At 42.7% G+C, this 27,746-nt stretch overlaps 7 protein-coding genes across 8 annotated transcripts; 4 read left to right on the top strand and 3 right to left on the bottom strand.

Moving 5' to 3' along the window:
• The first annotated feature begins 6,264 nt into the window (after window positions 1-6,264).
• On the top strand, window positions 6,265-7,537 carry LOC131266023 (proteasome subunit alpha type-1-like). The gene is made up of 2 exons (XM_058268360.1): window positions 6,265-6,379; window positions 6,464-7,537. The coding sequence occupies exons 1-2, from the start codon at window positions 6,377-6,379 to the stop codon at window positions 7,289-7,291; spliced, it is 831 nt and encodes a 276-aa protein (XP_058124343.1). The 5' UTR covers window positions 6,265-6,376; the 3' UTR covers window positions 7,292-7,537.
• A 654-nt stretch (window positions 7,538-8,191) lies between these two features.
• On the bottom strand, window positions 8,192-9,246 carry LOC131266031 (large ribosomal subunit protein uL14). The gene is made up of 3 exons (XM_058268369.1): window positions 9,116-9,246; window positions 8,679-8,890; window positions 8,192-8,564 (listed from the first exon to the last, which is right to left on the bottom strand). Exons 1-3 carry the CDS (start codon window positions 9,126-9,128, stop codon window positions 8,367-8,369), a joined length of 423 nt encoding a protein of 140 aa, XP_058124352.1. The 5' UTR covers window positions 9,129-9,246; the 3' UTR covers window positions 8,192-8,366.
• A 4,084-nt stretch (window positions 9,247-13,330) lies between these two features.
• Window positions 13,331-17,249, top strand: LOC131266007 (coatomer subunit alpha). Its single transcript, XM_058268334.1, has 2 exons — window positions 13,331-13,536; window positions 13,606-17,249. Exons 1-2 carry the CDS (start codon window positions 13,457-13,459, stop codon window positions 17,216-17,218), a joined length of 3,693 nt encoding a protein of 1,230 aa, XP_058124317.1. The 5' UTR covers window positions 13,331-13,456; the 3' UTR covers window positions 17,219-17,249.
• Window positions 17,250-18,201: 952 nt separating this feature from the next.
• On the top strand, window positions 18,202-22,039 carry LOC131266010 (solute carrier family 12 member 9). Its single transcript, XM_058268338.1, has 7 exons — window positions 18,202-18,490; window positions 18,550-18,684; window positions 18,772-20,383; window positions 20,459-20,836; window positions 20,911-20,989; window positions 21,058-21,188; window positions 21,272-22,039. The coding sequence occupies exons 1-7, from the start codon at window positions 18,202-18,204 to the stop codon at window positions 21,468-21,470; spliced, it is 2,823 nt and encodes a 940-aa protein (XP_058124321.1). The 3' UTR covers window positions 21,471-22,039.
• A 1,117-nt stretch (window positions 22,040-23,156) lies between these two features.
• LOC131266025 (exosome complex component RRP40) lies at window positions 23,157-23,968 on the bottom strand. The gene has a single exon (XM_058268362.1). The coding sequence runs from the start codon at window positions 23,905-23,907 to the stop codon at window positions 23,191-23,193; it is 717 nt and encodes a 238-aa protein (XP_058124345.1). The 5' UTR covers window positions 23,908-23,968; the 3' UTR covers window positions 23,157-23,190.
• A 464-nt stretch (window positions 23,969-24,432) lies between these two features.
• On the top strand, window positions 24,433-26,287 carry LOC131266020 (probable serine hydrolase). Of its 2 annotated transcripts, none has more exons than XM_058268356.1 (3): window positions 24,433-24,653; window positions 24,717-24,785; window positions 25,253-26,287. In XM_058268356.1, the coding sequence occupies exons 1-3, from the start codon at window positions 24,620-24,622 to the stop codon at window positions 26,098-26,100; spliced, it is 951 nt and encodes a 316-aa protein (XP_058124339.1). In that variant the 5' UTR covers window positions 24,433-24,619; the 3' UTR covers window positions 26,101-26,287. The 2 variants fall into 2 exon arrangements, with proteins under 2 accessions (XP_058124339.1, XP_058124340.1); XM_058268357.1 differs by having other exon boundaries at window positions 24,729-24,785.
• A 96-nt stretch (window positions 26,288-26,383) lies between these two features.
• On the bottom strand, window positions 26,384-26,821 carry LOC131266032 (uncharacterized). The gene is made up of 2 exons (XM_058268371.1): window positions 26,731-26,821; window positions 26,384-26,657 (listed from the first exon to the last, which is right to left on the bottom strand). The coding sequence occupies exons 1-2, from the start codon at window positions 26,814-26,816 to the stop codon at window positions 26,384-26,386; spliced, it is 360 nt and encodes a 119-aa protein (XP_058124354.1). The 5' UTR covers window positions 26,817-26,821.
• Window positions 26,822-27,746: the final 925 nt, after the last annotated feature.

Genomic DNA, 27,746 nt, shown 5'->3' on the forward strand with positions numbered 1-27,746 from the left:
TGTGTACGTTGGATACAGTGGGGACAACGTTGATGCGAAAGCGAATGCATAACTATACAAGCTTGAAGAAAAACGGTTCTTCCATAGCTTCGTCCCTCGATCGAAAACAAACCAAGAGACACAAAGGAATGAAGTGCTATCTTTCCGGCAGTAAAGTTTGTTGCAGTTCATATATCACGATAACTGATCTGGTCGACTCATGTGCATTTTTTAAACAAAACCACTTACTTTTGCAGTCCTATATGATCGGAGTTTATCAGAGATTCTTTACAGTTTAAATCCATATTTCTTATCCATGTACCCCTATATCACACACTATCTGCTTTATCATGGTGAATTGAAAATAAACCCAAGGCAGCGAATAAAGATGTGGAAAAAAGCGGATCACCCTCACACTCGAAAGCGATGTTTATGGTTGAGCGCTAATCACTGGCTGTGATCATTAGGAGCAATTTATTTGCAAAATTTTTTAAATTTGTTTGCGGCTGTCATGGTGTCGTGGGTATCGCACCAATAAACTAAGCTTCTGTGTATAATGCTACTTTAGGATGCCACTTTTGCTTTAAATCGAACACAGTCTTGGTAAGTATGACATAACTAAAATATTTTGAACAGGTGGTATGAATATATTTGATATACATAACATTTATTCTTATCAAATAAATCCTAAAGAAGATATGATCGACAGAAGATTGAAAACAGGCTTCTCTACTATGCATTGAGTCTTTAGGGCTTTATTCACAAGGAGGTACAATTTTGTCCCTAATTTCACTCGTGGCGACTAAGCTACGCGGCGTGGTGCACGGTACGATCACGCGGTCGACGAGCCTGACTCGGTGCGCAAAAAGGACACGCAGGTACGAGAAGAGACTTTGATCTTTGCCTTTAGGCCGAGAAGCGATAAGATAAGAGAAGAGAAGAGAAGTTGGTTGCGCACGTCCCTGGCTTTTATCCGCGCTAGTGCAACGTGCACTCCCTAGCTGTCCTGTTCTACATGCGTCCGCTGTCCCTGTCTCCTGGTTCGCCAACCGGCCTTTTAAAGTTACGACTGAAATGCACCAGGTGGCGTCCTGGTCGCCACAAGTCAAATTTAAAAAAAAGTAGTTCCAGTTCCTTTTTTACTTTCAAACATTCAAATTTTTTAAACATTTAAAATCCATCCAATCAATTCCAATTCAATCAAACATACTAAAGTAACGATCTCAGTTTGGTTTTACATTGTCACGATGTAACTTTACTATAGGCTCCCGTTCAAACATGTATGACATGCATATGATGAATTTACAAGTATACCAGCTACCGACAACCATCGTTGCAATATCATCAAATTCCAAACACTTACACTTGCACTAAACAACCACAAACATGCTGGCCGGGTAGTACAATGTAACATTGCACTATTTTCCGTGACGCCTCTTCAACCTAGCCTGCGAGCACGCTTTTCAAAGCCGGTTATGATTTGAAATCCCGGGCTTGAAAGGTATGTGAATTTTAGACAAAAAAGGATCCAATGCCAGACAAAACTACAACGAAAATATGCAGCCCCATCAGAAACCGGTTTATTCTTCTCTGTACCGTTCTTGGATTCGCAACAAACATTTTAAACACAGTTTGTTCAGAGCCCTTTTTCATCGGATGCCATTTGATTTCGCACTAAACGTGCCATTTTACGCATGGTACCTCGTATGCAAAAACTCACTCTATTCGCTTGAAGGCCAAACTCCTCTAATATGTGGTAAATTTAATCTGCTTGTGATGCAACGAGAGCCACACATTCACGATACCATTCACAACCATAAGCGAGAGGGCAGTTCCAGTTTGCAGCAAATCCAGATGTCCAGAGGAAAAATACGCCATCCCGGGGGCTCGTTGTGGTTGTAATCGCAACGTCGTTTGGCCAGGCAACTTTGTTGGTACGGCAACGAAAAATACTTTCACTAGCCACAATAAAACTAAAGTAGTACTGACGACATACTGATTACGGCACGCATAGCACTAGGTCTGATGTCTATTTCGTATTTCCAAATCTGAGCGCATGTGAACATAAAGATAGCAAAACCGTACGGAACACTGAAAACTCCGAGCTTCAGTTTAGACGACAGGTTGGTCTTTTCAAGAACTTTTCTGAATTTCTATTATTCTATTATTCTAATGTGTTTAATATGTTTACATATTATTTATTTTACACAAAAAGAAAAGTTCATAATTAAATTATTTTATCTACACCCACTACCGTCGTCCGCGCTATGATCTCCGTCGTTTCGTATTCGATTCGTCGCAGCAAACGACGGAGATCATGGCAGAGACGACGCCACACAGTGGTAGCGATTGTAAAACTTATAAAATTTCTGTTGCTTCATGCTATCCGTTCCGGTTGCACTCCTGCTCCAGTGTACAGCGCCTGATTCCTTTTTCGTCCGAAATCCTGTTCCTGTTCGGTTTTATTCATTCTAAGGGTAGATTGCTTTCAACACTCAAGGTTTTGGTTGACTATACCTTCTTCTTCTTCTTCTGGGCGTAACGACCTTTTGGTCATGCCTGCCTCCGTTAAGGGCTTACGAGACTTTTTACCCTATGTGTACGTGGATAGTCAGTCCTCTCGTCGAGGTGGTGAGCCCCGGCGCTCATGGGCCGATTTTCAAACCGGCGCTACCACTCGGTTGTCGAGGACCCCCCTGGTTGACTATTACTGTACATCGAATCAACAACGTAGTCAAATAGAATTGAATGGAAAATCTATATGTGGTGAACATTTCTTCAACAAAATTATATGTAACATATTAGTATTTAATATTAGATTAAGATTTTAAGCCATAAATGGGTAAAAACCCGGTAAAAACCCAAATGAAGCCCCCCAGCCGAAATCACTGACGTGGCTACACCATTTGTGAACGGATGTACCTAACATGTCTGCAATGTGTGAAACATATGCCGTTGTGTGAACCGTTTGAATTGAATGTCTCGTTAAATTAAAGATTATGGATATACTGGACAAGATGTACAACATGAACTCCCTCATGCATTACTTGCTTGAGTTTATGAAAATTCGGCTACGCAATCAACCTAGGGGTGCGGTATGAGGGTTACCGTTGCAAACTAATTTTTTCAGTCCAACTTATTGGTGTATGCTGTCCATGTTGCCTAGTTTAACTGATTAATTCAAACCATTACAGCTCTAGCAGAAATTCAATGGTTCAAATAATCAAACTGAATTGATGTGCCACCTATTGAATAACTTTCAGGCGCAAACGTGGAAAAAACGGCGACGATGCAACGAGTAGAGGGCCTCATTTAGGTTTTTACCACCGAAACTAATTCAAATAGATTCTCTAATCACAAATTAATCGACGAGACAGAAGGCGTATAAATAACAGAAGAGCAGAAGGTTTTCAGGCTCTGACACGGCTAGCGGACCAACCTGAAGAGATGTTTATTTTGACAGAAGCAACAGACCAAGATAAATACACACTATATAAGGTAGCGGAATGTAGAGCATTAATAGCTTTTGACAGTACCCGGTTGACAAAAATTCAAATTTTTTGCAGCTGTCATGTAGTACCAGCAAGTTTTTCCATGGCAGATTGCTGGGACTCTTGCTGGAACTACATAGTACCAGCAACAATGTCAATTTCTGTCAACCGGGTATGTTGATACTCAAATTTGGCGGGAATCGTCCTTAGAAGATAAACAAACAATAACGCTCGAGAACCAAACAAACCGATTCTTCAATTGCTTTCGTTTTCTTCGCATGGAAAATGTTTAAGAAGCCGTCGGCCGTAGTAGGTTACCGATTTTTCGACGAAATGTATCGAAGTTTCACCTCACGCACCTTCTCTTTACTCGCATAGTTGTTTACATTTTGTGTTGTTTATCACCATGCTGTCAAAAGTCATGGTCGCCAATTTCTAAAAAAATACCTCCTAAAAAGTCACCTATTCAGCAAGGTGTATAAATTAGAAGGTGAAGTCGTCTAGTGTAAAATGACATTTCATGACTTGACATAACACTTCTGGGGTATTCATATGGATTTTGAGGGGTGGATTCGGAAAAGGATTGGGCTTTTGACATAACTCTTCTCAAATATGGCACCCCTTCCAAAGCGACATAAAGTCACCTTCTATATTTATACACCTTGCTATTCAGTATTTAATCATCTTGGTCTGGGCAAAGATGACAGATAAAATCCTCGTCTAACCGACCTGCTACACGAGCCGCAAACTCCAAACTCAAAAACCGTATAAGTTTACGTCAAAATCTTTGCGGTTCGTGTAGCCGCGTTTTGCGGTACCAATTCTGTGAGCCACGCTACACGAGCCGCAAACTCAAAAACTTTGCGGTGCAAAGAGATTTTTGTTTTTGATTTTTCAGTTAACTCAAAAATCTTCCTTCAATGCAAACAAGATCTTATTTCAATGCACACAAAAAAGTAAAGATGGATAATCTGTTGATGAATGAAGTGTGGCTAACTACCCTATCGCGGGTCATCGAGTTGAGTACCCAAAACTTGCAACAACGCAACAGGCAACGCAACAGGCATATTGTGCGTAGGCAAGAAGATGGCAACCGTTTGCTGGACAATACTGTAGCAGAGCAAGCAAATGAAACTATAATTAACTTTCTTCGCATGAAGAAGGAAGATTTTGATGTTCTCAAGTTACATAAAAAGTGGTAGGATAAAATATTTTAATCTTCATCATTAAACTTTTTGAAACTTTTGGATAAAATCAGTTAGTGGGCCGGACTTTGCCGACCCCTGATCCATAGTGAATTTATAATTGATATTCTAGCTATAAAATGACAAAATATTACTGTAGCTTCAAAATAAAAACGTAAATTTATCACCATATGTTCGATTATTTTGTTTTTGAGATTTGTTATGTTTACATTTATTTCTTCTTCATCTTCTTCTTCTGGCGCATTTGAGTTTGCGGTTAGCTGCCAAAAACTTTGCGGGTGCAGTTTTCAGCTCACGGAGCTGAAAATGTTCTGACGCAAACTTTTCGGTTGTTCCCCTTTTTGCGCCGCAAAGTTTTTGAGTTTGCGGGTCGTGTAGTGGGGCTCTAATAAGGGCATCAAATTCAAACAGATTCGGATCAAGTTTGAATCAAATCAAGTCAGAATCGAATCAAATCGAGTGACTCGGGGTCCACACTACAGCGCGACGTCCCGTCACGAAACGCAACGTCGCCTGACAGGCGTCCGAACTCCATACAAAAAAAATGTCGCACAAATCGCGCTAGTGTAGAAGCAGCGAAAAACGCGACATGGCGCTAGCTCTTGTCAAATGTCAATTCGAAACGTAAACAAACCGACAGCTGGACAAAAAGTAAACAAACTGAATCACAAACGGCAGTTCCAGTTCGGTAGTGCATCAGAGCGGATGTTAGCAGTGCATAAGTTTCCTGAAAGGGTTAGCGGAAAAGTAAGGTTACGGCACGACCGCGTGGTGACGCCGAGCTGGTGCTCAGGTCAGACAAATCCTAGCTGCCGCACATCTCGTGCAGTTTGAGACAATCAAGCGGACCACGAGTTCTTGTGTCCTGACAACGGAAGGAATTATCCCTCCCGTGGACGGCGGGTGGACATATGGCTATTATAGCCGGTCCTAAAGGACGAGCCCCTTCATAGGAGTTCGGACAGAGTTGGTACGCCTCTGATTACGTGTAAGGGAACAAATTGTTCGACTTAGCGTAGGAGGATATACCCCGACTCGCATATCGAAAGAAAGAAGAAGAATCACAAACGGGAATAAAACGATTAATATTCTCCACGAAACATCGGATTTTTCGTTGTACTACTTATTTTTAGGCTTCACAAATGTAATTCAGTTATCAAACTCCGTTTTAATTGATATTTTTACCAAAGTTTTTTCGGGTGCCGAAACGTAAACAAACTGCTCTTCAACAAGTAGGAGATGATGTGGAAATATATACTTCCTACGGCGGGCCAAAATATCGTCGTTGTTTGTTTAAGTTTGTTTTCTCAGTGAATTTCAAATGTGGAAGCGCCAAACTCACTCAGGGTGCATAAAGTACGTAGCTAAACAAATATCATGCATTACTACCTCAAAATTCAATGAAAGTTTTTAGCCGAATTTGCGCCCCAATGTGATACATATTTCCACATACTCTCCTACCTCTGTCGCGCTTGGCTTGCGCGATTGTTCTGCCGAAACTGGGCTACTTTTGAAACGGGACGTCGCGCTGCAGTGTGGACCCCGAGTGACAAACAAAACGGGATTCAATCCTTTTAAAATCCGTCAAGGGATCTAGTCCTCGGGTCTTCCGAATCCCGGTTCTGCCAACACTATTCAACATTGCTCAGCAATCTTCGAGACTTCCAAGTGACCAAGCGAGATTTTCTGAACAGACGCAAAATGGTAAGTAAACCATATATTCGTTGGTGAGTTGTTACAATTCCAGAAAAACGCAACCGCCCTCATGTGATTTGCATTCAATTCCAGTTCCGTAACCAGTACGATAGCGACGTTACCGTATGGAGCCCTCAGGGCCGCTTGCATCAAGTGGAATATGCCATGGAAGCTGTGAAACTCGGTTCTGCTACGGTAGGACTGAAGAACAAGGAGTACGCCGTGCTCATTGCTCTGAAACGCGCCTCATCCGAACTATCGTCATACCAGAAAAAGATCATTTCTGTCGACGATCATCTAGGACTATCGTTTGCCGGCATCACGGCGGATGCGCGAATTCTCAGTCGTTACTTGCGGCAAGAGTGCTTGAACTATAAGTATGCCTACGACGCTTACTATCCAGTTGGCCGATTGATTAGCAATCTTGGCAACAAGATGCAAGTGTGTACGCAACGCTACGATCGTCGTCCGTATGGAGTCGGATTGTTGGTGATCGGCTACGATGACCAAGGCCCGCACATCTACCAAACATGCCCAAGCGCGAACTTCTTCGACTGCAAGGCGATGTCCATCGGCTCGCGTTCGCAAAGTGCTCGAACTTATCTGGAAAAACATCTCGGCAGTTTCGGGGACTGCACCAAGGATGAGTTAATCCGCCACGGCGTTCAAGCTTTGCAGGACACACTGCCGAATGAGGTGGAACTGAACAATAAGAACATTTCGATCGCAATCGTAGGCAATGGAGAAAACTTCCATATTCTGGAGGAGGAAGAGAACGATAAATATTTGAGTAACATCGTCCGCCGCGGAGGAGCTGCTACTGAAGCTGCCAGCAGTGGACATCCGCCGAGGGATGATGGCGACGACCAGCCCCCAAACGCACCAGCGGATCCGATACCAGTAGTGGCGATGGAGACATAAACGACCCAGCGTCCATAGCGGACGCATTGCATTCATACACTGATTGCTTTGTGTTCGAAGATGTCAACCCAACCAGCAGTGTTGCTGATTCTCATTTGAAATACATCGGGTGGGAGTTTGAGTTGAGTAAAACTTCAATTCAAACTCCCGCCCGAAAATTAGCAACAGCAATTAAACAAATCATGGGGTTCTGGTGAAATTTCGTTTTCAAGCTATATTTTCAATAAAAATGCTTCAGTAATGTGATACGAGTTCATTTGTCTCACGATACTGGCTGTAGTTCTGGGAATGCTGTTCAATACTTCGGCCGCTGATCTGCCGTTGGTTGCTTCTGGTTGACTTTTTCGGAGGACGTCACTAGTGGTTTTACAAAAACGAATGCAATGTGGAGGCTAACGACTGTGGCTATTAGCAGTTTAAGCATAGATCGTCGCTCCATTTCTTACGAACAAAGTTTTTGTACACTCTATTTTGTTTTGCTTCCCCGTGCAAGCAGCTGTTCAACCGTTTTGACGTTTGGTAATGGTACCTAATCTGTCACAAAATGTATATCATCAACATGAAGTTCTGGTTGATGCATGTCTAGAAATTTAGCTTTGTGGCATCAATAAAATTCAACACACATAAATGCAGATGAGGGCTTTTCCCATTCGGTCAGAGTATTTTCGAATGTAACAACTGCACAGATGTACGTAGGCAGCGATTAACACTTTAAAGGTACGGGAATGAGGTCCACCAGAGATCTAACAAGTAACGTGTCGGTTGGCGCTAACTGACGAATGGATAGTTCATTCATTGCCATAATCCGGTGCCGGTCTTTTGGAAGCACCACCTTATTTATATGTTTCTCAACTCTGTACAATTTCAATCGATGAATGTATATAATAAACACAGCATACATACACCGACCTTTTGTTGGGATCCAATATTTTATTTTCGCGCTCTTGGCCATTGAACCGATGGTATGTCAATCACCAAAAAAGCTGTTTCACTGACGCATCGAAACATAACAAACGTTTCCACACCTTATGCCGCTGGTTTTGGCAATTCTTTCCATTCGATTGCGATCCTTCGCTTAAGCTATAGAGCCAGCATTGGAAGCGATACGGGGCCACAAGTCGGCACATTCCTTTGCAACCGGACCAGTGATAGCAGAACCTTTCATTTCGCCCTTGTTGTTTACTATCACGCCCGCATTATCCTCAAAATAAAGGAAAACACCATCTCGCCTGCGGAATGGTTTTCGCTGCCGAATCACGACTGCCGGCATAACCTACGGAGAGATCAAAAAGAACCATCCTTAACACATATTTCATTCGATATTGTTGCTCAAGCAACACGTCCCATCAGATTGCACAAATCTGCGTTCACGCTACGATGATCTTACCTTTTTCCTCAGCTCTGGTTTACCCTTCTTCACGGTGGCGACGAACATATCGCCGACGCCAGCGGCTGGGAGACGGTTCAGGCGACCACGAATGCCATGGACAGCGATGACATACAGGTTCTTGGCACCTGTGTTGTCAGCGCAGTTGATAACAGCGCCAACTGGCAGACCCAGCGAGATGCGGAATTTTCCTCCCGCGGATCCTCCACGTCCTAAAACGTAACCAAGATTCAACACAGATTAGCAACACGGCACACGGCTTTCCAATAAACAACACAATCGAGAACCACTGCGTATGCACTGCAAGTTCCATATCCGTCTTTGAGCACGGTTTAACTGCAATATCGCTTTTCTAGCCAAAACCATTGAGTCCATTCACAGCGATAATATAAAGAAACTAACAGGGGTACTAAAACACTCAAAAAGTAACGTTTTACCTCTCTTAGACATTGTTTAAATCCGCAGCACAATTAGTGTGTCCTCAACACAAGTGAAGATGCCGGAAAAGAACGGTGGACGACCACGGTTGACAGCTCGCTGACTTCCGTCGAAATGACATATCACAACTGACAGATTTCAGGCCAGTAAAAAACTAGGAAACTTTTTCAAGACAATGTTGCTAGCAAAGACAATTAACAGACAGGTTGCAGCATACTATGTAACGAGCCGAAAACCGTGGGAAAATGTTTGACAGTTGGTTAAAATTTTGTTTACTTCTCACGAACAGCGAAGAAAGTGGGGTAAAACTGCAAATTTGGTATGTTTCATCAACAGAACAAAGAGTTGAGACGTTCAAAATATGTTCTGGAGGAAGGCTCCGTATAAGGCAGACCAACACACTTAATTTCGGTGATCTAGAATTACCAACTACCTATTTCGCGAAGATTTTGGCGGAGATCTCCCACAAGTAAGCTGGATTTTTTTGAAAACACTGTTGTAACCAACTATGACAACAATGGCGGAGCGAAAAACAGCTTTGACCCGACCTGTCCGTTAATTGTCTTTGGTTGCTAGTTTCGGAAAAATGCAGGGTTCACACTAGTGATGGGAAAACTGAATCCCTACAGGGATTCTAATCTTTCGATTCAAATCCATTCTGAGATCTGGATCTTCGAATTCGAATCCCAAACCGTCATATCACACCGCGTCCACACGGTCGTAGTTGACACTACGACGGAGTGTCAAAATCGCTACGCTACGATGCCGTGTGGACGCGGTCTCATACATGCTCATCTAATGCCGATTTTTCATATGATGTGTTTAATTCAATGAATGATTTACATAAGAATATCAGTATAATTGACATTATTCTTCTAATTGTATTCAAGCAACACGAACAATCTTGTCCTTTTTGGGGATATGCAGACTAAGGCCGCTAATAGACGGCGCGCGTCCAACGCGTCCGTGTTCCGAATGTTATCTACAATCTGTCAAACTGACATCTTCTAGGTCACTTTCGGCACGCGCTAGGCGACGCGCCTGCCTGGACGCAGAGTTGCTTCGATCATGCAACTCTGCGTTTCACGCGCTAGCGCGTCCGTTGACGTTTCAATATAAATGTTCAGTTATAATGAATTCGTTGAGTGGATGTTGTATAAAAACACACATCACACCTGCCACGCTAAGAAAGAATGAACTTTTCTTCTTAAATACCTAAAACAAAGTTTCTTTAACCATGGTTGAATAATGTGAATGGTGAAATTTGTTAGAACCTCAAATTAATTCCCAAGGAGAACCCTGCTGCACTTGCCTACCAAAGGTATCCATGCCTACCTAAAAGAACCTTGCCAAGTGTATTTTTGGTAGGCATGGACACCTCATAACCTACCAATAATTTGTTTTGGGAGGCACCGCAGTGGAAAGAGGTACTGGCTGTCAAACCTTTGTTTGTTTACTGTTTACTGTGCAAGTCTGGCCAACTAGCTGCGAGTTAAGAATAACGCTTTCGCGGGCTTGGGTGTCGTGATCGGAGTGAAGTTTATTAAACAATGTGTTAGAGCCCCGCTACACGACCCGAAAACTCAAAAACTTCTCGGCGAGAAGAGGGGAACAACCGAGAAGTTTACGTCAAAAACTTTTCAGCTCCGTGAGCTGAAAACTGCACCCGAGAAGTTTTTGGCAGCTAACCGAAAACTCAAATGCGTCAGAAGAAGAAGACGAAAAAGAAATAAATGTAAACATAACAAATCTCAAAAATAAAATAAACGAACATATGGTGATAAATTTACGAGTTTCTTTTGTAGTTACGGTTAGTTAATATTTTGTTATTTTATAGCTAGAATATCAATTATAAATTCACTATAGATCAGGGGTTCGCAAAGTCCGGCCCACCAACTGATTCCAAAATCTAAAAGTTTCAAAAAGTTTAATGATAAAGATTAAAATATTTTATTCTACCACTTTTTATGTAACTTGAGAACATCAAAATCTTCCTTCTTCATGCGAAGAAAGTTAATTATAGTTTCATTTGCTTGCTCTGCTACAGTATTGTCCAGCAAACGGTTGCCATCTTCTTGCCTCCGCACAATACGCCTGTTGCGTTGTTGCAAGTTTTGGGTATGTACTCAACTCGATGACCCGCGATAGGGTAGTTAGCCACACTTCAACAGATTATCCATCTTTTACTTTTTGTGTGAATTGAAATAAGATCTTGTTTGCTTTGAAGGAAGATTTTTGAGTTAACTGAAAAATCAAAAACAAAAACCTCGTTGCGCCGCAAAGTTTTGAGTTTGCGGCTCGTGTAGCGTGGCTCACAGAATTGGTACCACAAAACGCGGCTACACGAACCGAGAAGATTTTGACGTAAACTTATACGGTTTTTGAGTTCTCGGTTGGAGTTTTCGGTTCGTGTAGCGGCCCGGTTAAACAACATCATGAAACATGGTAGGAAAAGGGCAGGAAAGGAAACAGGATGAGACGATGACCCTTAGCGACAGGCGCCGAAACTGCAACTCAGTGTTAATATTTGGTCGGTGTCGGTTGGACATCACGGCGATCATCGGTTGTTACCGGGTGTAACATAGCATCGGTGGCCCGTGTCCGATAGCAGCGCTTGGATCGACCGACTCGGGGTGGTTAACCGGGGCCGGGTTAACTCGCACCAGACAGTAAGTACGTGTGTAAGAACCTACAGCAGAGAGTTCTTACTGATGATGATTTGTCCGCACTTTTCACACATTTCAGTGTCTCGACAAGGAGGAAGAAGCGGCTTGAAATAAACATGAATGCATTCTACGTGTTTTCAATGGGCATGACGGAGTGGTGCTGCACATCGTACATCGAAGGAGCCTGCTACGATCCGTGGTCGCTGTTTGCCAGCACGAACCAGAGGAGGCGTCGGACGATTTCTGAACATTTCCCCTGATTGCCTTCCGAACCGGACGATATGTATATAATATTATCGTTGTATCAAAATAATAAAACAATCAAAAATATTTTCCTGCATGAAAATAATTATTTTGGGAAAGAAAAGATATCCTGAACCCAGCTCATATAATCTACTACGAATGGGTATACGTTTTTTACGCGTATAGCCAGAAATAGGTGTTATAAACACGTTGCACAGTCACGTTGTCAAAACAGTTCTCTTTTGCGGTGTCCCGCAAGTATCAAGAGAATTGTTTTACCCTTCTTTTCAGAAGTGTTTTACATCCAAAATTGCATAGGAAATCTGCTGCAAAAGAAGGGGTAAAACACTTCTGAAAAGAAGAGCGATCAGTTCTCAAGAGAATTCTTTTACCCCAAAATAACGCCAAAATTTCTCGTTGGGTTACTCTCCCAAAATTTTGAGAGATCCGGGCGAAATATGCTCACGACCTTGCCGATAGCGGGTCTTGTTCTAGCAAATGACCTTCAAACGCTGAACCGGTAAACCGGTGCAACAAATGCAAATGTGTGTGTAACCAAATTTGGTCTCGCGGAGAGGAAATTGTCCTCTCTTCTCTCGACGAGAGCTGGTAGAAAAACTAGAAAAGATGGATAAAATGTAATATGTTCCTTGAGAAAAAAAAACGCGTCTTGCAAAGACCTTTCATTTAAGGACCTATCATTTGTGGAAATCGGTTAAAGAACTAACAAGTTATGCGAGAATTGGCTTTTTTAACCTAAATTGCCAATCAACCTGATTTACCTTTTCGCCCCCTCTGGCGAAAACATTCCAGGTAAGTTTTTTATCAAAAACAAGAAAGTACGGTAACATCTACCTTCAACACAAATGCGCGTCTTGAAAAGACCTTTCATTTAAGGGGTCAATCGTGAAAATCGGTTGAAAGAATCAATAGTTATTAACAAATAGGCAGATTTTGGCTTTTTAGTAATCGAAGTTTATTCACCTTGCTCCCGGTAGAGTGCTGTCTCTTTTGCACACAATTAATTTTCTCAAAAATTATAAATGACGGAAAGATCTTTTTTTATACCACGTGTGTCTTGAAAAAACTTTTCATCTGAGGGGTCACATGGGTAAATTGGTTTGACAACGATAAAAGTATGAAGAAATTTGTTATTTCAGCTGAAAATACCCACCAAGGTGAATTTGGGCAACGTCAAATGGCGTTGTATGCTACAACCTCTTTTTTACGAAACTTGGATTTGACGTGTCACTGTTTTTTCGTGACGTTCTCAAAAACCGTAGCAGCAATAAATTGCCTGGAAACTAAAACAGCCGAAAACGATTGAGAATTGAGAAAACTACAATTACTACTTAACCAAACCTGTACCACAAAGTTTGTTACGTGCGAAGTTGAATAGGTGTATCTGAAAAGGTACGGGAAAACAACATTATGTTGACCAACTTTGAGACGAAATCGGCCCGTGTGAAGGGTTTATCGTTCCACCCCAAACGCCCATGGATTCTGGCCAGGTACTGCTATAAGCTATAACACGCTACTGGAGAGTTTATGGTTATCATGATCGTTTTCGTTTATTGTAGTTTGCATAGCGGTGTCATACAGCTGTGGGATTACCGTATTAGTACGCTGATTGAGAAGTTCGACGAGCACGATGGCCCGGTCCGTGGAATCGCGTTTCACAACCAGCAACCTCTGTTCGTATCCGGTGGAGATGATTTTAAAATCAAAGTATGGAACTACAAACAGCGGCGTTGCATCTTCACGCTTCTGGGCCATCTGGATTACGTTCGTACCACGGTGTTTCATCATGAGTACCCGTGGATTTTGAGTGCATCAGACGATCAAACCATTCGCATTTGGAATTGGCAATCACGATCGTGCATTTGCGTGCTTACTGGCCACAACCATTACGTCATGTGCGCCCAATTCCATCCCAGCGACGAAGACATAATTGTATCAGCGTCACTTGACCAAACAGTCCGTATTTGGGATATTTCGGGGCTGCGTAAGAAAAACGTGGCCCCTGGACCAACGGGACTGGATGATCACATGAAGAACCCTGGCGCAACGGATCTCTTCGGTCAAGCGGATGCCGTCGTAAAGCATGTGCTCGAAGGGCACGATCGTGGCGTAAATTGGGCTAGTTTTCATCCCTCGATGCCGCTGATCGTGTCGGGAGCGGACGATCGGCAGGTGAAACTGTGGCGCATGAACGAATACAAAGCATGGGAGGTGGACACGTGCCGCGGCCATTACTACAATGTTTCCTGTGTATTGTTTCACCCTCGCGCAGATCTGATCATATCCAACAGCGAAGATCGAAGCATCCGCGTGTGGGACATGACTAAGCGCCAGTGTATCCACACGTTCCGACGAGAAAACGAACGTTTTTGGATTCTAGCGGCCCATCCCAACCTGAATTTGTTCGCAGCTGGACACGATTCGGGTACGATCGTATTTAAACTTGAGCGGGAACGTCCTGCATATGCTGTGTACGGAAATTGTCTTTACTACGTGAAGGAACGGTTTCTACGCGAGCTTGATTTCAACACCAACACGGATTCGGTCGTGATGACGATACGCGGTGGTGGAAAAACACCCGTGTACAGCATGTCGTACAATCCGGCTCTCAATGCGGTACTGCTGTGCACGCGCACTTCCAACTTGGAGAACAGCACTTACGACCTGTACAGCATTCCACAGAAGGATAGTGGATCACAAAATAAGGAAACAGATAGCAAACGATCGTCAGGTGTGACGGCAGTCTGGGTAGCGCGGAATCGTTTCGCTGTCCTAGATCGAGCTAATCAGTTGGTCATAAAGAACTTTAAAAACGAGGTGACCAAGAAAATCCAGACTCCTACATGCGATGAAATATTCTACGCCGGCACGGGCATGCTGCTGTTGCGCGAACCAGAGCATGTGACCCTGTTTGATGTGCAGCAGTTGCGCTCACTGGCCCAGGTGAAGATTGCCAAGTGCAAGTACGTTGTCTGGTCGACCGACATGAGCCACGTTGCATTGCTGGCAAAGCACACACTAAATATCTGCAACAGGCGCTTGGATCTACTGTGCTCCATTCACGAGAGTGCACGAATCAAATCGGGTGCCTGGGATGAATCCGGCGTTTTCATTTACACCACCTCGAACCACATCAAGTATGCGATAATCAATGGAGACCATGGCATCATCCGTACCCTCGATCTTCCGATCTACATAACACGCGTCAAGAACAGTCAAGTGTTCTGTCTGGATCGGGAGTGTCGCACACGTTTGCTTACGATCGATACGACAGAGTACAAGTTTAAACTGGCCCTGATTAATCGGAAATACGAAGAGGTGCTGCACATGGTGCGTAATGCTCGCCTCGTGGGCCAGAGTATCATTGCGTATCTGCAGCAGAAAGGCTACCCGGAAGTGGCGCTTCATTTCGTAAAGGACGAAAAGACACGATTTGGACTGGCCCTCGAGTGCGGTAACATCGAAGTGGCCCTCGAAGCAGCCAAAGCGATGGACGACAAGCAGTGCTGGGAACGTTTGGCACAAAGCGCTTTAATGCAGGGCAACCATCAAGTGGTGGAGATGTGCTACCAGCGCACAAAGAATTTTGATAAATTGTCATTCCTCTATCTGATCACGGGAAATCTGGAAAAGCTGAAAAAGATGAACAAAATCGCCGAAATACGCAAAGATGTCTCTGCTCAGTATCAGGGCGCACTGCTGCTTGGCGACGTTAAGGAACGAGTATCAATTTTGAAAAACTGCAAACAAACATCCCTCGCATATTTAACTGCAAAGACCCATGGTTTGGATGAGGACGCTGCGCAACTGGCGGAGGAATTCGAAGCAGAGGGCAAAGATTTACCGGAAGTGAACGGAAACGCTATGTTCCTTCGACCACCTGTTCCGATTCAGCAAGCAGAGAGCAACTGGCCTTTGCTCACCGTATCGAAGGGATTCTTCGAAGGCACGATGATGTCGCGTGGAGCCAGTACAGTTCATCAGGCTTTGGCGCCGACGGAGACGGTGGTCGAATCGGCTGCGGAAGAGGATGGTTGGGGCGTAGACGATGATCTACAAGACGGTGATCGGTTCGAAGACGCGAAGGAGGATGATGAAGGAAAAATGGAAGCTGGTGGTGAAGGTGCCGGTTGGGACGTTGACGAAGAATTGGAGCTACCCGAAGAGTTGATGTCGAAACTTACGGCAACGAATGCTGCTGGTACTAAGAATTACTTTGCCGCGCCCCCAAAAGGACACCCACCATCGCACTTCTGGGCTATCAATTCCCAACTGGCCGCAGACCATGTCCGTGCTGGTTCGTTCGAATCTGCTTGTCGTTTGCTGAACGATCAGGTGGGCGTGGTAAACTTCGGACCATATAAAGATCTTTTCTTGGAGTCGTATGTAGCGTCCAAAACGTCCTACAGCAGTTTGCCACACGTCGCCTCGCTAACGGCACACCCGAATAGGAACTGGAAGGAGTTGAATCCGAAAAATGGGCACCCTACCCTTGCCTTCAAGTTGAACGATCTTGTTCAAAACCTGCAAAACTGTTATCAGCTAACGACAACAGGAAAATTTGGCGAAGCCATAGAAAAGCTGCAGAACATCATCCTTTGTATACCGTTGCTCGTCGTTGAATCACGCCAGGAAATTGCAGAAGCTCAGCAGCTGCTGACTATCTGCCGGGAGTATGTAGTTGGTCTACAGATGGAAACTGTCCGGAAAACGTTGCCCAAAGCGACACTCGATGAGCAGAAGCGTATTTGTGAGTTGGCAGCATACTTCACGCACGTGAATCTGCAGCCTGTGCATCAGATACTTACCCTTCGCACGGCTTTGAACTTGTTCTTCAAGCTGAAGAACTACAAAACCGCAGCGTCTTTTGCACGGCGTTTGCTCGAGCTTGGTCCACGCCCGGAGGTCGCACAGCAGGCTCGCAAAATATTGCAGGCCTGTGAGATGAACGAAGCTGATGAACACCCGTTGCACTATGATGAGCACAATCCGTTTACGCTCTGTGCGGTCACATACAGACCAATTTATCGCGGTAAACCGGAGGAAAAATGTTCTCTCTGCTCAGCTTCCTACCAACCTCCATACAAGGGTATTGCGTGTGTCGTATGCAAAGTGGCAGAGGTGGGCAAGGATGTAATAGGTTTAAGGATTAGTGCTTCGCAATTTAAGTAGTGCTAGAACGATTTTGCTTATCGACGACGCATTGATAATTTTGATAAAATACATAATTGAGTCTTGTCTGCAGGTCCTTTCTGGAAAATGAGCTATTGCTTTTACAATAATGAGGGAAAGATTTGTCAATGATTTAAGACGTGTTTCGAACAACCCGACTGCAGACCCCGTATAATATTGAAATAAAATATTTAATCGCATTCCTATCAATTAGTCGTGTTCGAATATAGGTACGTTTCTTCAAGTACATGCGAGAAATAAAGTCTCATATTCAAATACACACGTCTTCTTTCATCGTTATCGTCTATATTACTTTCTTAACTTACACAAACAATTTTGCATCAATGTTGAGAAATCAAAAGCTTTGCAAAATTGTCTTCCGTTTTTATGGTTAATTGAAGAGTCAAAGTGGTGTACAAACTAACATAACGGAAAAACAATAGACCTGCATAAAATGGTTGTGCGCCAACCTCACTCTTTCACAGATCTTGAGATGATGTTTGCATGAAAGGTTCCAGTAACCTTGTTTGGGTGCATTTGTTGATCGTTGATTTATTGGAAAGTTATTGTGTTTACTAACAGTTTGTGAATTTACTGTCTGAAAACCATCGTGTGCTAATGGTATATTAGTCATCGTTTTTTTTACGCATTGTAAAGTAATCTTCTATATGGAGAATTTTCTCACCATCGTGGACAAATAACTGCCTACACTAAATTCCACATTCTACATTTCCATCAAGTTGAGATTTCTGGTTGATTCCGTTGTAATCGTGTCGAAAGTGTCGCTTTTGTGTGTATGTGTATGTGTGGGTTTCAGTTGATAAGGAAATTGGTATTGTCCATAGTGTTAAGAACAGCTGTTCTGTGCGGAGGACATAGTGCTTTGGGTTCCACCCTACCAGCGTCAGTGTGATTCATCGAACGTGTGAAGTGAAAAGTGTTTCCATCGACTAAACGTCGTCCAATGCTCAGTGGTGGCAACAATGATTGCCCAAAATAATGTTCGCAGTACGAACAACGATCCGGTAGAATCTTCCGAATCATCGCCTATAACAGGCGCCAGCAATGGGGGCGCAGGGACATCGCGCCTGTTTCGACAATTTGGAAGCCTGTTTTCCTCATCCGCGCCAGCGAACGATCCGGCCGGTTACGTAGAGTTTGGTAGCATTTCCGATCCAGCTGCCAGCTCGGGCCGCACGTTGGGCACATTTGCTGGTGTCTTCTGCCCGGTGGCACTGTCCATGTTCAGTGCTTTGGTGTTTATTCGCGTTGGTAGGTTTGATAAACAATGCTCCTTCGTACACTGGTTCTAATGTTTCATGCATTTTCAGGATTTATCGTAGGCAACGCTGGTCTCTACGTTACACTGCTGCAGTTTATCATCGCTTATGTCATTCTGCTATTCACAGTATCCTCTGTGTGTGCGATCTCAACAAATGGTGCCGTTGAGGGTGGGGGAGTGTACTGTACGTAAACGCCCACGCAACTGAAGCTCTGTTTGCCTAGCAGGGCAGATGACGTAAAATTCTAATCTCTTTTCGCTCTGCTTACAGTTATGATAAGTAGGACACTTGGTCCAGAATTCGGCGGTTCTATTGGCACGTTGTTTTTCCTGGCCAACGTGGTCGGTTGCGGTTTGGCGATATCGGGATGCGCCGAGGGAATCATACAAAACTTTGGACCCACCGACGGGAGCGATAGTGGCTCGATTCCGGACGGCCGATGGTGGCGTTTCCTGTACTGCAGTTCGATCAACACGCTCATGCTGATCGTGGTGCTGATCGGCGCGGAAATGTTTGCTAAAACGTCCATGCTAATATTAGGCGTGGTGGTAGTGTGTCTGCTCTCCACTTATATCAGCTTCCTTACTCAAGGCCCAATGGACGTCAACATTCCACATGAGAATAGTTTAGTAAATTACACCACCGCTAAATACACCGGTTTGCAAGCGGATACACTGTGGGCAAACTTGCACAGTAATTACACCAAGGATTACACATCGAATGGAAACCAGGTTAATTTTGCGGTCGTGTTCGGTGTATTATTTTCCGGTGTCACCGGGATTATGGCTGGTGCGAACATGTCCGGTGAGCTGAAGAACCCATCGAAAAGCATTCCCGCGGGTACGTTGTCAGCTGTGCTGTTTACATTCCTGTGCTATATGGCGCTCTCGGTACTGATAGCGGCCACCACGACCAGCACACTGCTGCAGAACAACTTCCTCTTCCTTGGACCGATCAATTTGTGGCCCACGTTTGTTACCATCGGTATCCTGACGGCGACATTTTCGACCGGTTTAAGTAATCTCATTGGCGCCAGTCGCGTGATGGAGGCGTTGGCAAAAGATCGCGTCTTCGGCCCGCTTATGAACTTCGTCGTCAAAGGCACTTACAAGAGTAACCCAATTGCGGCCGTTATCGCTAGCTGGGTACTGGTGGAAACTATCTTGTTGATCGGCTCACTTAATACCATTGCCCAAATCAATTCGGTGCTGTTTATGTTGGCTTACCTCGCGACAAACCTGGCCTGCCTAGGGATTGAGATCACTGGAGCACCCAACTTCCGGCCAACATACAAGTACTTCACCTGGCATACCGCATTCATTGGGCTGCTTGGTACCGCAATTATGATGTTTGTCATAAACTCTATCTACGCACTGTCCAGTATAATCCTGTGTCTTTTGCTTGTGATAGCACTGCATCTGTTCTCACCTGCATCGCAGGGTGCCCAGTGGGGATCGATCTCACAAGCGCTGATGTTTCATCAGGTGCGCAAGTATCTGCTTATGTTGGACTCGCGGAAAGACCATGTCAAGTTCTGGCGCCCTCAAATGCTACTGCTAGTATCGAGTCCCCGGTCGTGCTGTCCTTTAATCCATTTCGTGAACGACATGAAAAAAGGTGGCCTGTACGTAATTGGACACGTGAAGGTGGGTGAGTTTGTGGACAATGATTCTTCGCACGATCCTACGATCGAAGAGTATACACAGTGGCTCTCGTTAGTGGATCACATGAAGGTTAAGGCATTTGTCGAACTGACTTTGTCGAGAAATGTGCGCGAAGGAATCCAACATCTCATACGAATATCCGGCATGGGTGCAATGAAACCAAACACAACCATTTTAGGGTTTTACGATGAGGAACAATCGAAAGATTTCTTCGAGTAGTAAGTATTCGTAGCAGAAAGCACAAAAACCGTGTGCTTCAAATTCTTCTCCATACATTTTCTCTTTTTTTGCAGTGAAGAGTCACCTTATAAAACAAATGAGTTCGATGGTAACGGAATCAAGCTTTTCCCGTATCGTAAAAGTGGTGAAACTAAATCGCTGGGCGTTGTCGAGTATGTTCGGATTATCGACGACGTGTTACGTATGAAGAAAAATCTTTGCCTCTGCCGTCATTTCCATCGCCTCGACAAACAGATGATAGCCCGAAACAATCACATTCGTTACATCGATGTGTGGCCGGTGAACATTTTTGAGCCCAAAAATGAGGACCCGTTCGACGTCGTATCGCAGTTTATGATGCAACTGGCGTGTATTATCAATATGCTTCCTGTGTGGAAAAAACTTGAACTACGCGTGTTCCTTTGCGAATCAGAGACTGTGTCAGAAAACAGGTAAGTCAGGCCGAGTGAGCATTTGTAAGCATTGTGGTATTAATTGGCCATATTCTAATAAACAACTTCCACAGTGCCGCCTTCGAACGTCCTGCCGAACACAGACTCGACCAGCGTTTGAAATTATTGAGAATCTCTGCATCTATTCATAAGGTAAGGAGAATTGTTGTTCACAATCGTATCACATTATTGTTTTAACTGCTAATGCATTTTTATTACAGATACCTGAGTGGAACAAGGACATTGATTTCGCAAAACATCGTAATATCTTGAAGCAATTTACTGGCACTAGCGATAGTAACCAAGTGATGGTGGAAGAGAACATAAACCGCTCGAAACTTTATATGCAAAGGTACGCCAAGAAAAGTGTCGACCCTTTTTCTGTCGAGAAAGTTTATTGATATTTTATTATGCTACTTGTACCATTTTCAACAGAATCAACCAGATTATACGCGATAAATCCAATGCAACGGCTGTGACATTCATGTATCTTCCCACACCGCCCGCCACGCCGTCGGTCGATTACAAGGAAAAGTGTCACCACTATCTCGATTTACTAACCGAGCTTACTTTTGATCTTCCACCCACCATACTGGTGCATGGCATCGATGCCGTTACATCCACCACCCTCTGAGAGCCAAACTGTGCAGCCTCTCATACATCGCGGGACGCTTTGTGTTGGATTAGACATTATTTTGGTCGCTTTAAAGGGCCATTTCCCATTTCGTGATGGCATGACACTCCTTCGATAGATGTAGAACATACAAACAGAGAACATATTTAAAGTAAACATCCTCGTGTAGGTAGGCATAGCATCTATCATGTCCATCCGTAAGCCGTAAGTATATGCAAAGATCTTAAAAAGAGAAGCAGGGAGGAAAAGCTTTGAGTTTCGAAAACACAATATATTTCTGTTTTTTGTTTTATAATCATTCGTTGATATAGTAACAACAAGATTTACTGATGTGCACAATCAGGAAATTTTATAGAAAGCACCATTTCATCGTATGACCGTGCTGTCATATAAAGCATGCGGTCCGTGAACGAGAAATTAGCTGTTTTTCCGTGCGCCTCAAAATACTTGCAACGGTAGTATTATTGGAATGACTAAATTAACTTACTCACGTAGTGCACTTAGCGATCTACAAAAATCCTTTACAAAGGATGACTTTAGCAAACAAAATAAATGTGTTTATATTTGTATTTAAAGTGTTATGGTGCGTTAATTTATTTTTTCATTGTTAAAATCACACTGGCCCCATGTTCCTGAAAGGTGGATTTTTTGCAAAATAGTTGGATCGATGGTCTGCAACGAAAGAGGTAATTGTTCAGCATCAATCCTTCGGTTTTCGCATCTTTTCAGCACAAACTGTTCCGCCCGCGATGCTACATGGTGTAAGTGTTTGTAAAATCTGTCTGATTTCTTCTGCTGAAGTCGTTTTCCAAACTCAACTATTAGTTTGTTTGGATATATATTTGAAATTTGTTATAAAATATTATAGGATAGGTATATAGGAGGCAATGTTTCCCGTAAAGACTTTACCATGTTTTTGCATATCCCAGATTTGCTCTGTCGTGTAATGACGAAATCTGCATATAATTCCAAACATGCATTCACTATTGTCTTTTAACGAACGGCAAGGCGGTTTTTGTTTCGATTCCAATAGTATTTGTTCAAGATCTAAAAATACATAAAAATACAATAAGGATAGAGGATAATTAAATGGTTTTATAGTTAATACTAAAAATTGAGCCATTCATTTCCTTCATTTGCCATCTTATCAACGTTTTACCAAATATCAAAATGTTAACAGCAATTGCAAAACAAGAACACTACCTTTGAATTGTTCAAAGTACTCTGCCCTGGCTCGAATGTGTGGTAGTCCCTCGTTGTGTTTTCTTATAATATTCGCATCATTTTGTATTCGTTTTTCACAATAATCGCAAAAATATTTCCGGCCCATGATGGAACAAACAATCGCTCCCACCTGCAGGTATTTTGTGTTGTTTACTAGAAACCAAAGCGCACATACATTGCAGGCAATTCTGTTTACAACCAACGAATTTGAGCACAAGCAGACTGTCAAGCGCTTTTTTACATTGACAATTTATCCGGCTCCGAAAGACACTGCAGGCGTTCGTTTGGCTTTCATGGTAGGTTTCGGTGTTTTTGCAGATGACTATCAGAGCTTATAGAGAGAATGTATTCTTTTGGGAAATTTCGACAATCCTAAAAATTAATTATACCCTTAAGGGAATGTGGGAATGAGTTTTCATTTAAGGACCAACACTAATATTCGATAAAATGTATAAGTTTAAATAAAGTACACGAATAAATTCAGCTAAAGACTTTATTATTTTACAAAACCAGCTACGTACGCTGATATATCGTCGCAAAGCTCACGAATGCGGTCGTTGGGTAGGTATTCCAAGGCCAAAATAGCGTTACCTACAGCAATCGTTTCTTTTGTTGTTTTTCCCCGAATCCAAATTCGGCCATTCATTCCGGCAGCCATCTCGAACGCCATTTCTTTAGCAAGCAAGCCCAGAAACGTACATTTCGGATTCAGTATCTTCCTCACAAGGTTTAAACTGCAGGATACCAAAAAGCCGCCGCTCAATACGCCCAGCTTGCCTTTTTTCCCATGCGAATCGACGCACACAAGTTCCGGCTCGATGTCTGGATGGGCAATCAACAATCGGGCATAAACAATATCGCCAACGTTAACATCCGGCCGGTTCTTTTTGGTTGCCCCTTCGAATGCAATGTATGATAGGGAAGCCGCTTCGCTGCTGCCAATGTCGACCTTGAAAATGTCACCGGCTTTTGCTGTGACGACCCCGATGACCAGCTCCCCTCGATTTGGGACGTAACGTTTTTGGTACGCGTCCACCCAGTATGTGTTCGGAGCCTTCATTTTCAGTTGTCCACACTTGTTCGCACGTACTACTTCATTCTCTATGCGTAATCCAGGGCCGAGGATGACTTTCTTGTTCATTTTCATCACTTCCGTCGGTTCCGGTACGATATCTCCAGCCAGGATTGTCCTATCGACAGCTGCGTCTGCCATGATCACAAGCGATTCAGTTCTTCTACTAAATAAAACAGGAGTCCAAAACACATGCGACGGTATGTAAACATCAGCCGGTGTGGTTTGTTTACTTTTAATAGAAGTCAATTGAAAAGTCAAATTGAAACAAAGTAGAGCATGATTAAAGGTAGAGTTATGAAGAGCGATTGGAAAAAATATGTCTTAAGTTTGTGTTTTTTCGTTTTTCAAATTATACCCTGTATTTTTAATTTCGATCAAAGTTAGTGCAACTAGGGGTTTGGGAGTACTGAAAAAGGTAGTTTGTTTGGTCAACACGGAACGCCTATCCAAATCAACTCGTCTCGTGTGTAATTAGGCTCGCATCGAGTTTGAATCGAGTCGGATCGAGTGCGAATGGATTTGCATCAGCTTGAATCAAATAGGGTCTGCATCTAATCAAGTCCGATAGAATCCGTCTTCAAATGCCAACACTAGCCTGGATGTCCATCGAAGAAAACAAAAATAAAAATAATACCGCAAAGTACCACGAGCGTGAACAACTGGCGTTGTCAAATTCACCTGATGCCATCGGTAATCAGTTGAATGGCAAAGGCTTGAGTTGTTCCTCCGTTCGAGTCCAGTAAATTTAGCATCGTCGTGGCTTTCATTCCAAATATCTGGTGTTCGTCTATTGCGTAAGTAGTGTGCGATTCACCAGTTATCGAACCATCACCTCTTTGGAGCTGTAAACATGACCGAACCAAACACCTCGAATGGAATTTCTGGTATGGCTAATTGTAATCGATTTTTGTACTTGGTTTTGATGAGATTTTTTTTATTTATTATAGCCACGAATTCAGTTTCACAACGTACTGTTGAAGAGGTCGAAATCCCAGTTCCGTGGGGCATTGTTGCAGGTAAATTAAACCGCAGTTAAATGATCCATTAGGAAAAATTCATAGTATGATCAAAGGTCGGAATGAGATTGACTTTTTAGTGCTTGACGTCATAGTTTAGAAGCTTCGTTGTTAATTCAATGACCGAGCACTTCCGTTATCTAGACATCGGAACGTTACGATTCTTCAATATGATAAAGCCTAACGACCGTGGTTTACATTCTTCAACGGTTACTGACCCTGAGTTAGGTTTAACAAGTCTAAGAAGCAGAATTAATTTGCATCCTTGATTACCTAATCCGGTTGTTACATTCAAATAGAAGCACTAACTGGGGCTAATGCATGAAATTTTGTTGAGAAATTCTTAATTAAAAACTCAAAAGATTGTCTTATATATGCACCGAAAATCTTGCAAGTCATCCTATCATATCATATGGTTACAAAAGCTTTTCTAAATAATACTAAAACCTTGTTTCATCTTATTCTAGCTAAATGGTGGGGATCACGCGTGAAGCAACCGGCATTAGCTCTACACGGTTGGCAAGATAATGCCGGGTCATTTGACCGATTGTGCCCATTGCTGTCCCCAGAGATACCGATATTAGCAATCGACCTTCCAGGACACGGGAAATCATCGCACTACCCGAAGGGAATGCACTATTTTATCTTTTGGGATGGAATCACTTTGATTCGTCGCATTGTGAAATACTACGGTTGGACAAATATTACCCTAATTGGTCATTCGTTGGGCGGAGCGCTCAGCTTCATGTACGCTGCCAGCTTTCCAGACGAGGTGGATCGATTTGTCAGTATTGATATTGCAGGACCAACCGTGAGAGATGCGCACAAGACAGCTGCCAGCACAGGTGATTGTATTGATAAGTTTTTGCACTATGAAACATTGCCGGAATCAAAAATGCCGTGCTATGGGTACGACGAAATGATTGAGCTGGTTCTGGCCGCTTACGATGGATCGGTGGATTATGACTCTGTAGAAATATTGATGCGCCGTGGAATGGCACTCGCGCCGGCTCACTTCAGTAAGGACGGCTATCATTTCGCTAGGGATCTTAGGTTGAAGGTCGCTCTGTTGGGTATGTTTTCTATGGAACAGGTTCTGTCGTATGCAGAGCGTATTAGGTGTAAAGTACTAAATATACGTGCGAATCCTGGGATGAATTTCGATAATCCGCATGTCTATGAGAGCGTATTAGACGTGCTGCGAAAGAATGCATCAAAAGTTGTATACTATGAGATCCCAGGAACGCATCATATACATCTTGTTGCACCCGATAAAATATCGAAGCATATAGACGAATTTCTCATGGAAAAATGAATTGATTCCGATTTAACAAATCGTTAAATGAAGTTAAAACAGCTGCTTATACATCTAATGGGTATATTATAGCGATAATGTAGGTTTTATTATTTATGCGGGTGCTAATTTGTTGACAAACATTAAATCAGTAGATATAATGGTTTAGTAATAACAAAGGTTGAAATAAAATCCTTTGGAAATGGAAGAGATTTATATTCTTATTTAAAGAACAAAAGAATAATTTTCTACTGTGTTGTTCAATTTTATTGCAGGATTAGTAGTCATTTGCATAATATCACATTTAAACGTATGTTGGTCCATATGCTCTTTTTGTACTACATGGTACCAATGACGTTTCCTTTAGATAATTTCCAATAGCTTTTTGTAGAATTGTTTCCAATGGACTGAAAGTAGCACGTGATCGTAGCCGTGCTTTGGACATCTCCAAAGATTTTAAAAGCTCATAGTTCCTTCGTCGAGATGCATCCAGTGAACTTACTGATCTAGCTGCTTTTTTGTCAACATCCTTGTTAACTAACATTTGGTCTGCTTCAAACAGTTTGTCTGTTTTTACACTGATAGAAAAAGATGAATGGAATGTGTTATAAATCAGTGGACGAATGGAATGTGTTATAAAGCCATACTTACATTGTTGTGAGTTGTTGATCTAATTCAATTTCTAATGCAGCGTATTTATCGTTTAAATCCGAAACATAATCTATTTCTTGTGACATTTCGGTGAACACTTCCGTATCACTTTGTACTGGGTGAGTTGTTTGTTTAAAAGTGTTACTATGGTATCCCTGACCCGACCAAGAGCCAGCTATACTGTACGATGTCGTACAGCTGATTGTCAAGTTTAGGCTCTCTGGCGGCATTGAGCTTTCTATTATTAAATAATTATTCATGCAAGTTACAAACATGTTTCAGTAGCAGGCCAATAACCACTTCTTACACATTTTTTTTATTGTTTTAAAGAGATTTTTCACCACCTTTAAGCGAGAAGGCTTTTAGTGTTTTTAATAGGTATCCTTTAATCATATATCATTTTCTTTGCGCTTTGCAAGACAATGTTTCAATTTGGTATTTTTTCCTTTTTTTGTTACATTACATTACCTCAGTAATGAAGAGGTGAATGAAAAACCACAAAGTCTAAAAGAAATGAGAATATGTAGTAACACACAGTACCTGTTGAAAACATAAAAATATATTTTTTTAAATTGAACCGTTAAATTCACCAAAGGCGTTTTAGAGTTCATCGCGGAACGGTGTCCTAGTTATTAACTTAAGACACGTAGTAGATGTACATATCGTTTCGGTTTTTTCGCATACAAAATGTATGCGGGGTATAAATAATTGAAAAAATCTTGCCATTAGAATTGATCTATGTATCTTCTTTGGGAGTTTATATTAGCTTTCGTGTACATTACGTGAAAATACACCACATGTACAATTTGTAGGATTTATTTATTCAATTGTTTCCGATGGCTCATGTTTTTAGGTTCACTTAGTTACCAAGGCGTACGTTTCTTCAGTTGAAAAGCGGGTCGCTTGTGCTAACAAGCATTGGATACCTTTGTATACTGTACGTGTTCTATTCATCACATCTATATTTTATTTAGGAAGCTTTATGGAGTTTCTCATATATCAAAAGAAGCCTCACC

Source organism: Anopheles coustani, chromosome 2, assembly GCF_943734705.1.
Source record: "Anopheles coustani chromosome 2, idAnoCousDA_361_x.2, whole genome shotgun sequence".
Taxonomy (NCBI): domain Eukaryota; kingdom Metazoa; phylum Arthropoda; class Insecta; order Diptera; family Culicidae; genus Anopheles; species Anopheles coustani.

What these genes read in the sequence shown, in the direction of transcription:
- LOC131266020 (XM_058268356.1), top strand. Translation starts at nt 24,620, where the DNA reads ATGACCGAACCAAACACCTCGAATGGAATTTCTG. An exon ending in CACCTCGAATGGAATTTCTG is followed by an intron (nt 24,654 to 24,716) that starts GTATGGCTAATT and finishes TATTTATTATAG; the next exon opens with CCACGAATTCAGTTTCACAA. An exon ending in TCCGTGGGGCATTGTTGCAG is followed by an intron (nt 24,786 to 25,252) that starts GTAAATTAAACC and finishes ATCTTATTCTAG; the next exon opens with CTAAATGGTGGGGATCACGC.
- LOC131266007 (XM_058268334.1), top strand. Translation starts at nt 13,457, where the DNA reads ATGTTGACCAACTTTGAGACGAAATCGGCCCGTGTGAAGGGTTTATCG. An exon ending in CGCCCATGGATTCTGGCCAG is followed by an intron (nt 13,537 to 13,605) that starts GTACTGCTATAA and finishes CGTTTATTGTAG; the next exon opens with TTTGCATAGCGGTGTCATAC.
- LOC131266010 (XM_058268338.1), top strand. Translation starts at nt 18,202, where the DNA reads ATGATTGCCCAAAATAATGTTCGCAGTACGAACAACGATCCGGTAGAA. An exon ending in TCGAAAGATTTCTTCGAGTA is followed by an intron (nt 20,384 to 20,458) that starts GTAAGTATTCGT and finishes CTTTTTTTGCAG; the next exon opens with TGAAGAGTCACCTTATAAAA. An exon ending in TCGAAACTTTATATGCAAAG is followed by an intron (nt 21,189 to 21,271) that starts GTACGCCAAGAA and finishes CATTTTCAACAG; the next exon opens with AATCAACCAGATTATACGCG.
- LOC131266032 (XM_058268371.1), bottom strand. Translation starts at nt 26,816, where the DNA reads ATGTCACAAGAAATAGATTATGTTTCGGATTTAAACGATAAATACGCT. An exon ending in GATCAACAACTCACAACAAT is followed by an intron (nt 26,658 to 26,730) that starts GTAAGTATGGCT and finishes TTTTTCTATCAG; the next exon opens with TGTAAAAACAGACAAACTGT.
- LOC131266031 (XM_058268369.1), bottom strand. An exon ending in AACCAGAGCTGAGGAAAAAG is followed by an intron (nt 8,565 to 8,678) that starts GTAAGATCATCG and finishes ATCTCTCCGTAG; the next exon opens with GTTATGCCGGCAGTCGTGAT.
- LOC131266025 (XM_058268362.1), bottom strand. Translation starts at nt 23,907, where the DNA reads ATGGCAGACGCAGCTGTCGATAGGACAATCCTGGCTGGAGATATCGTA.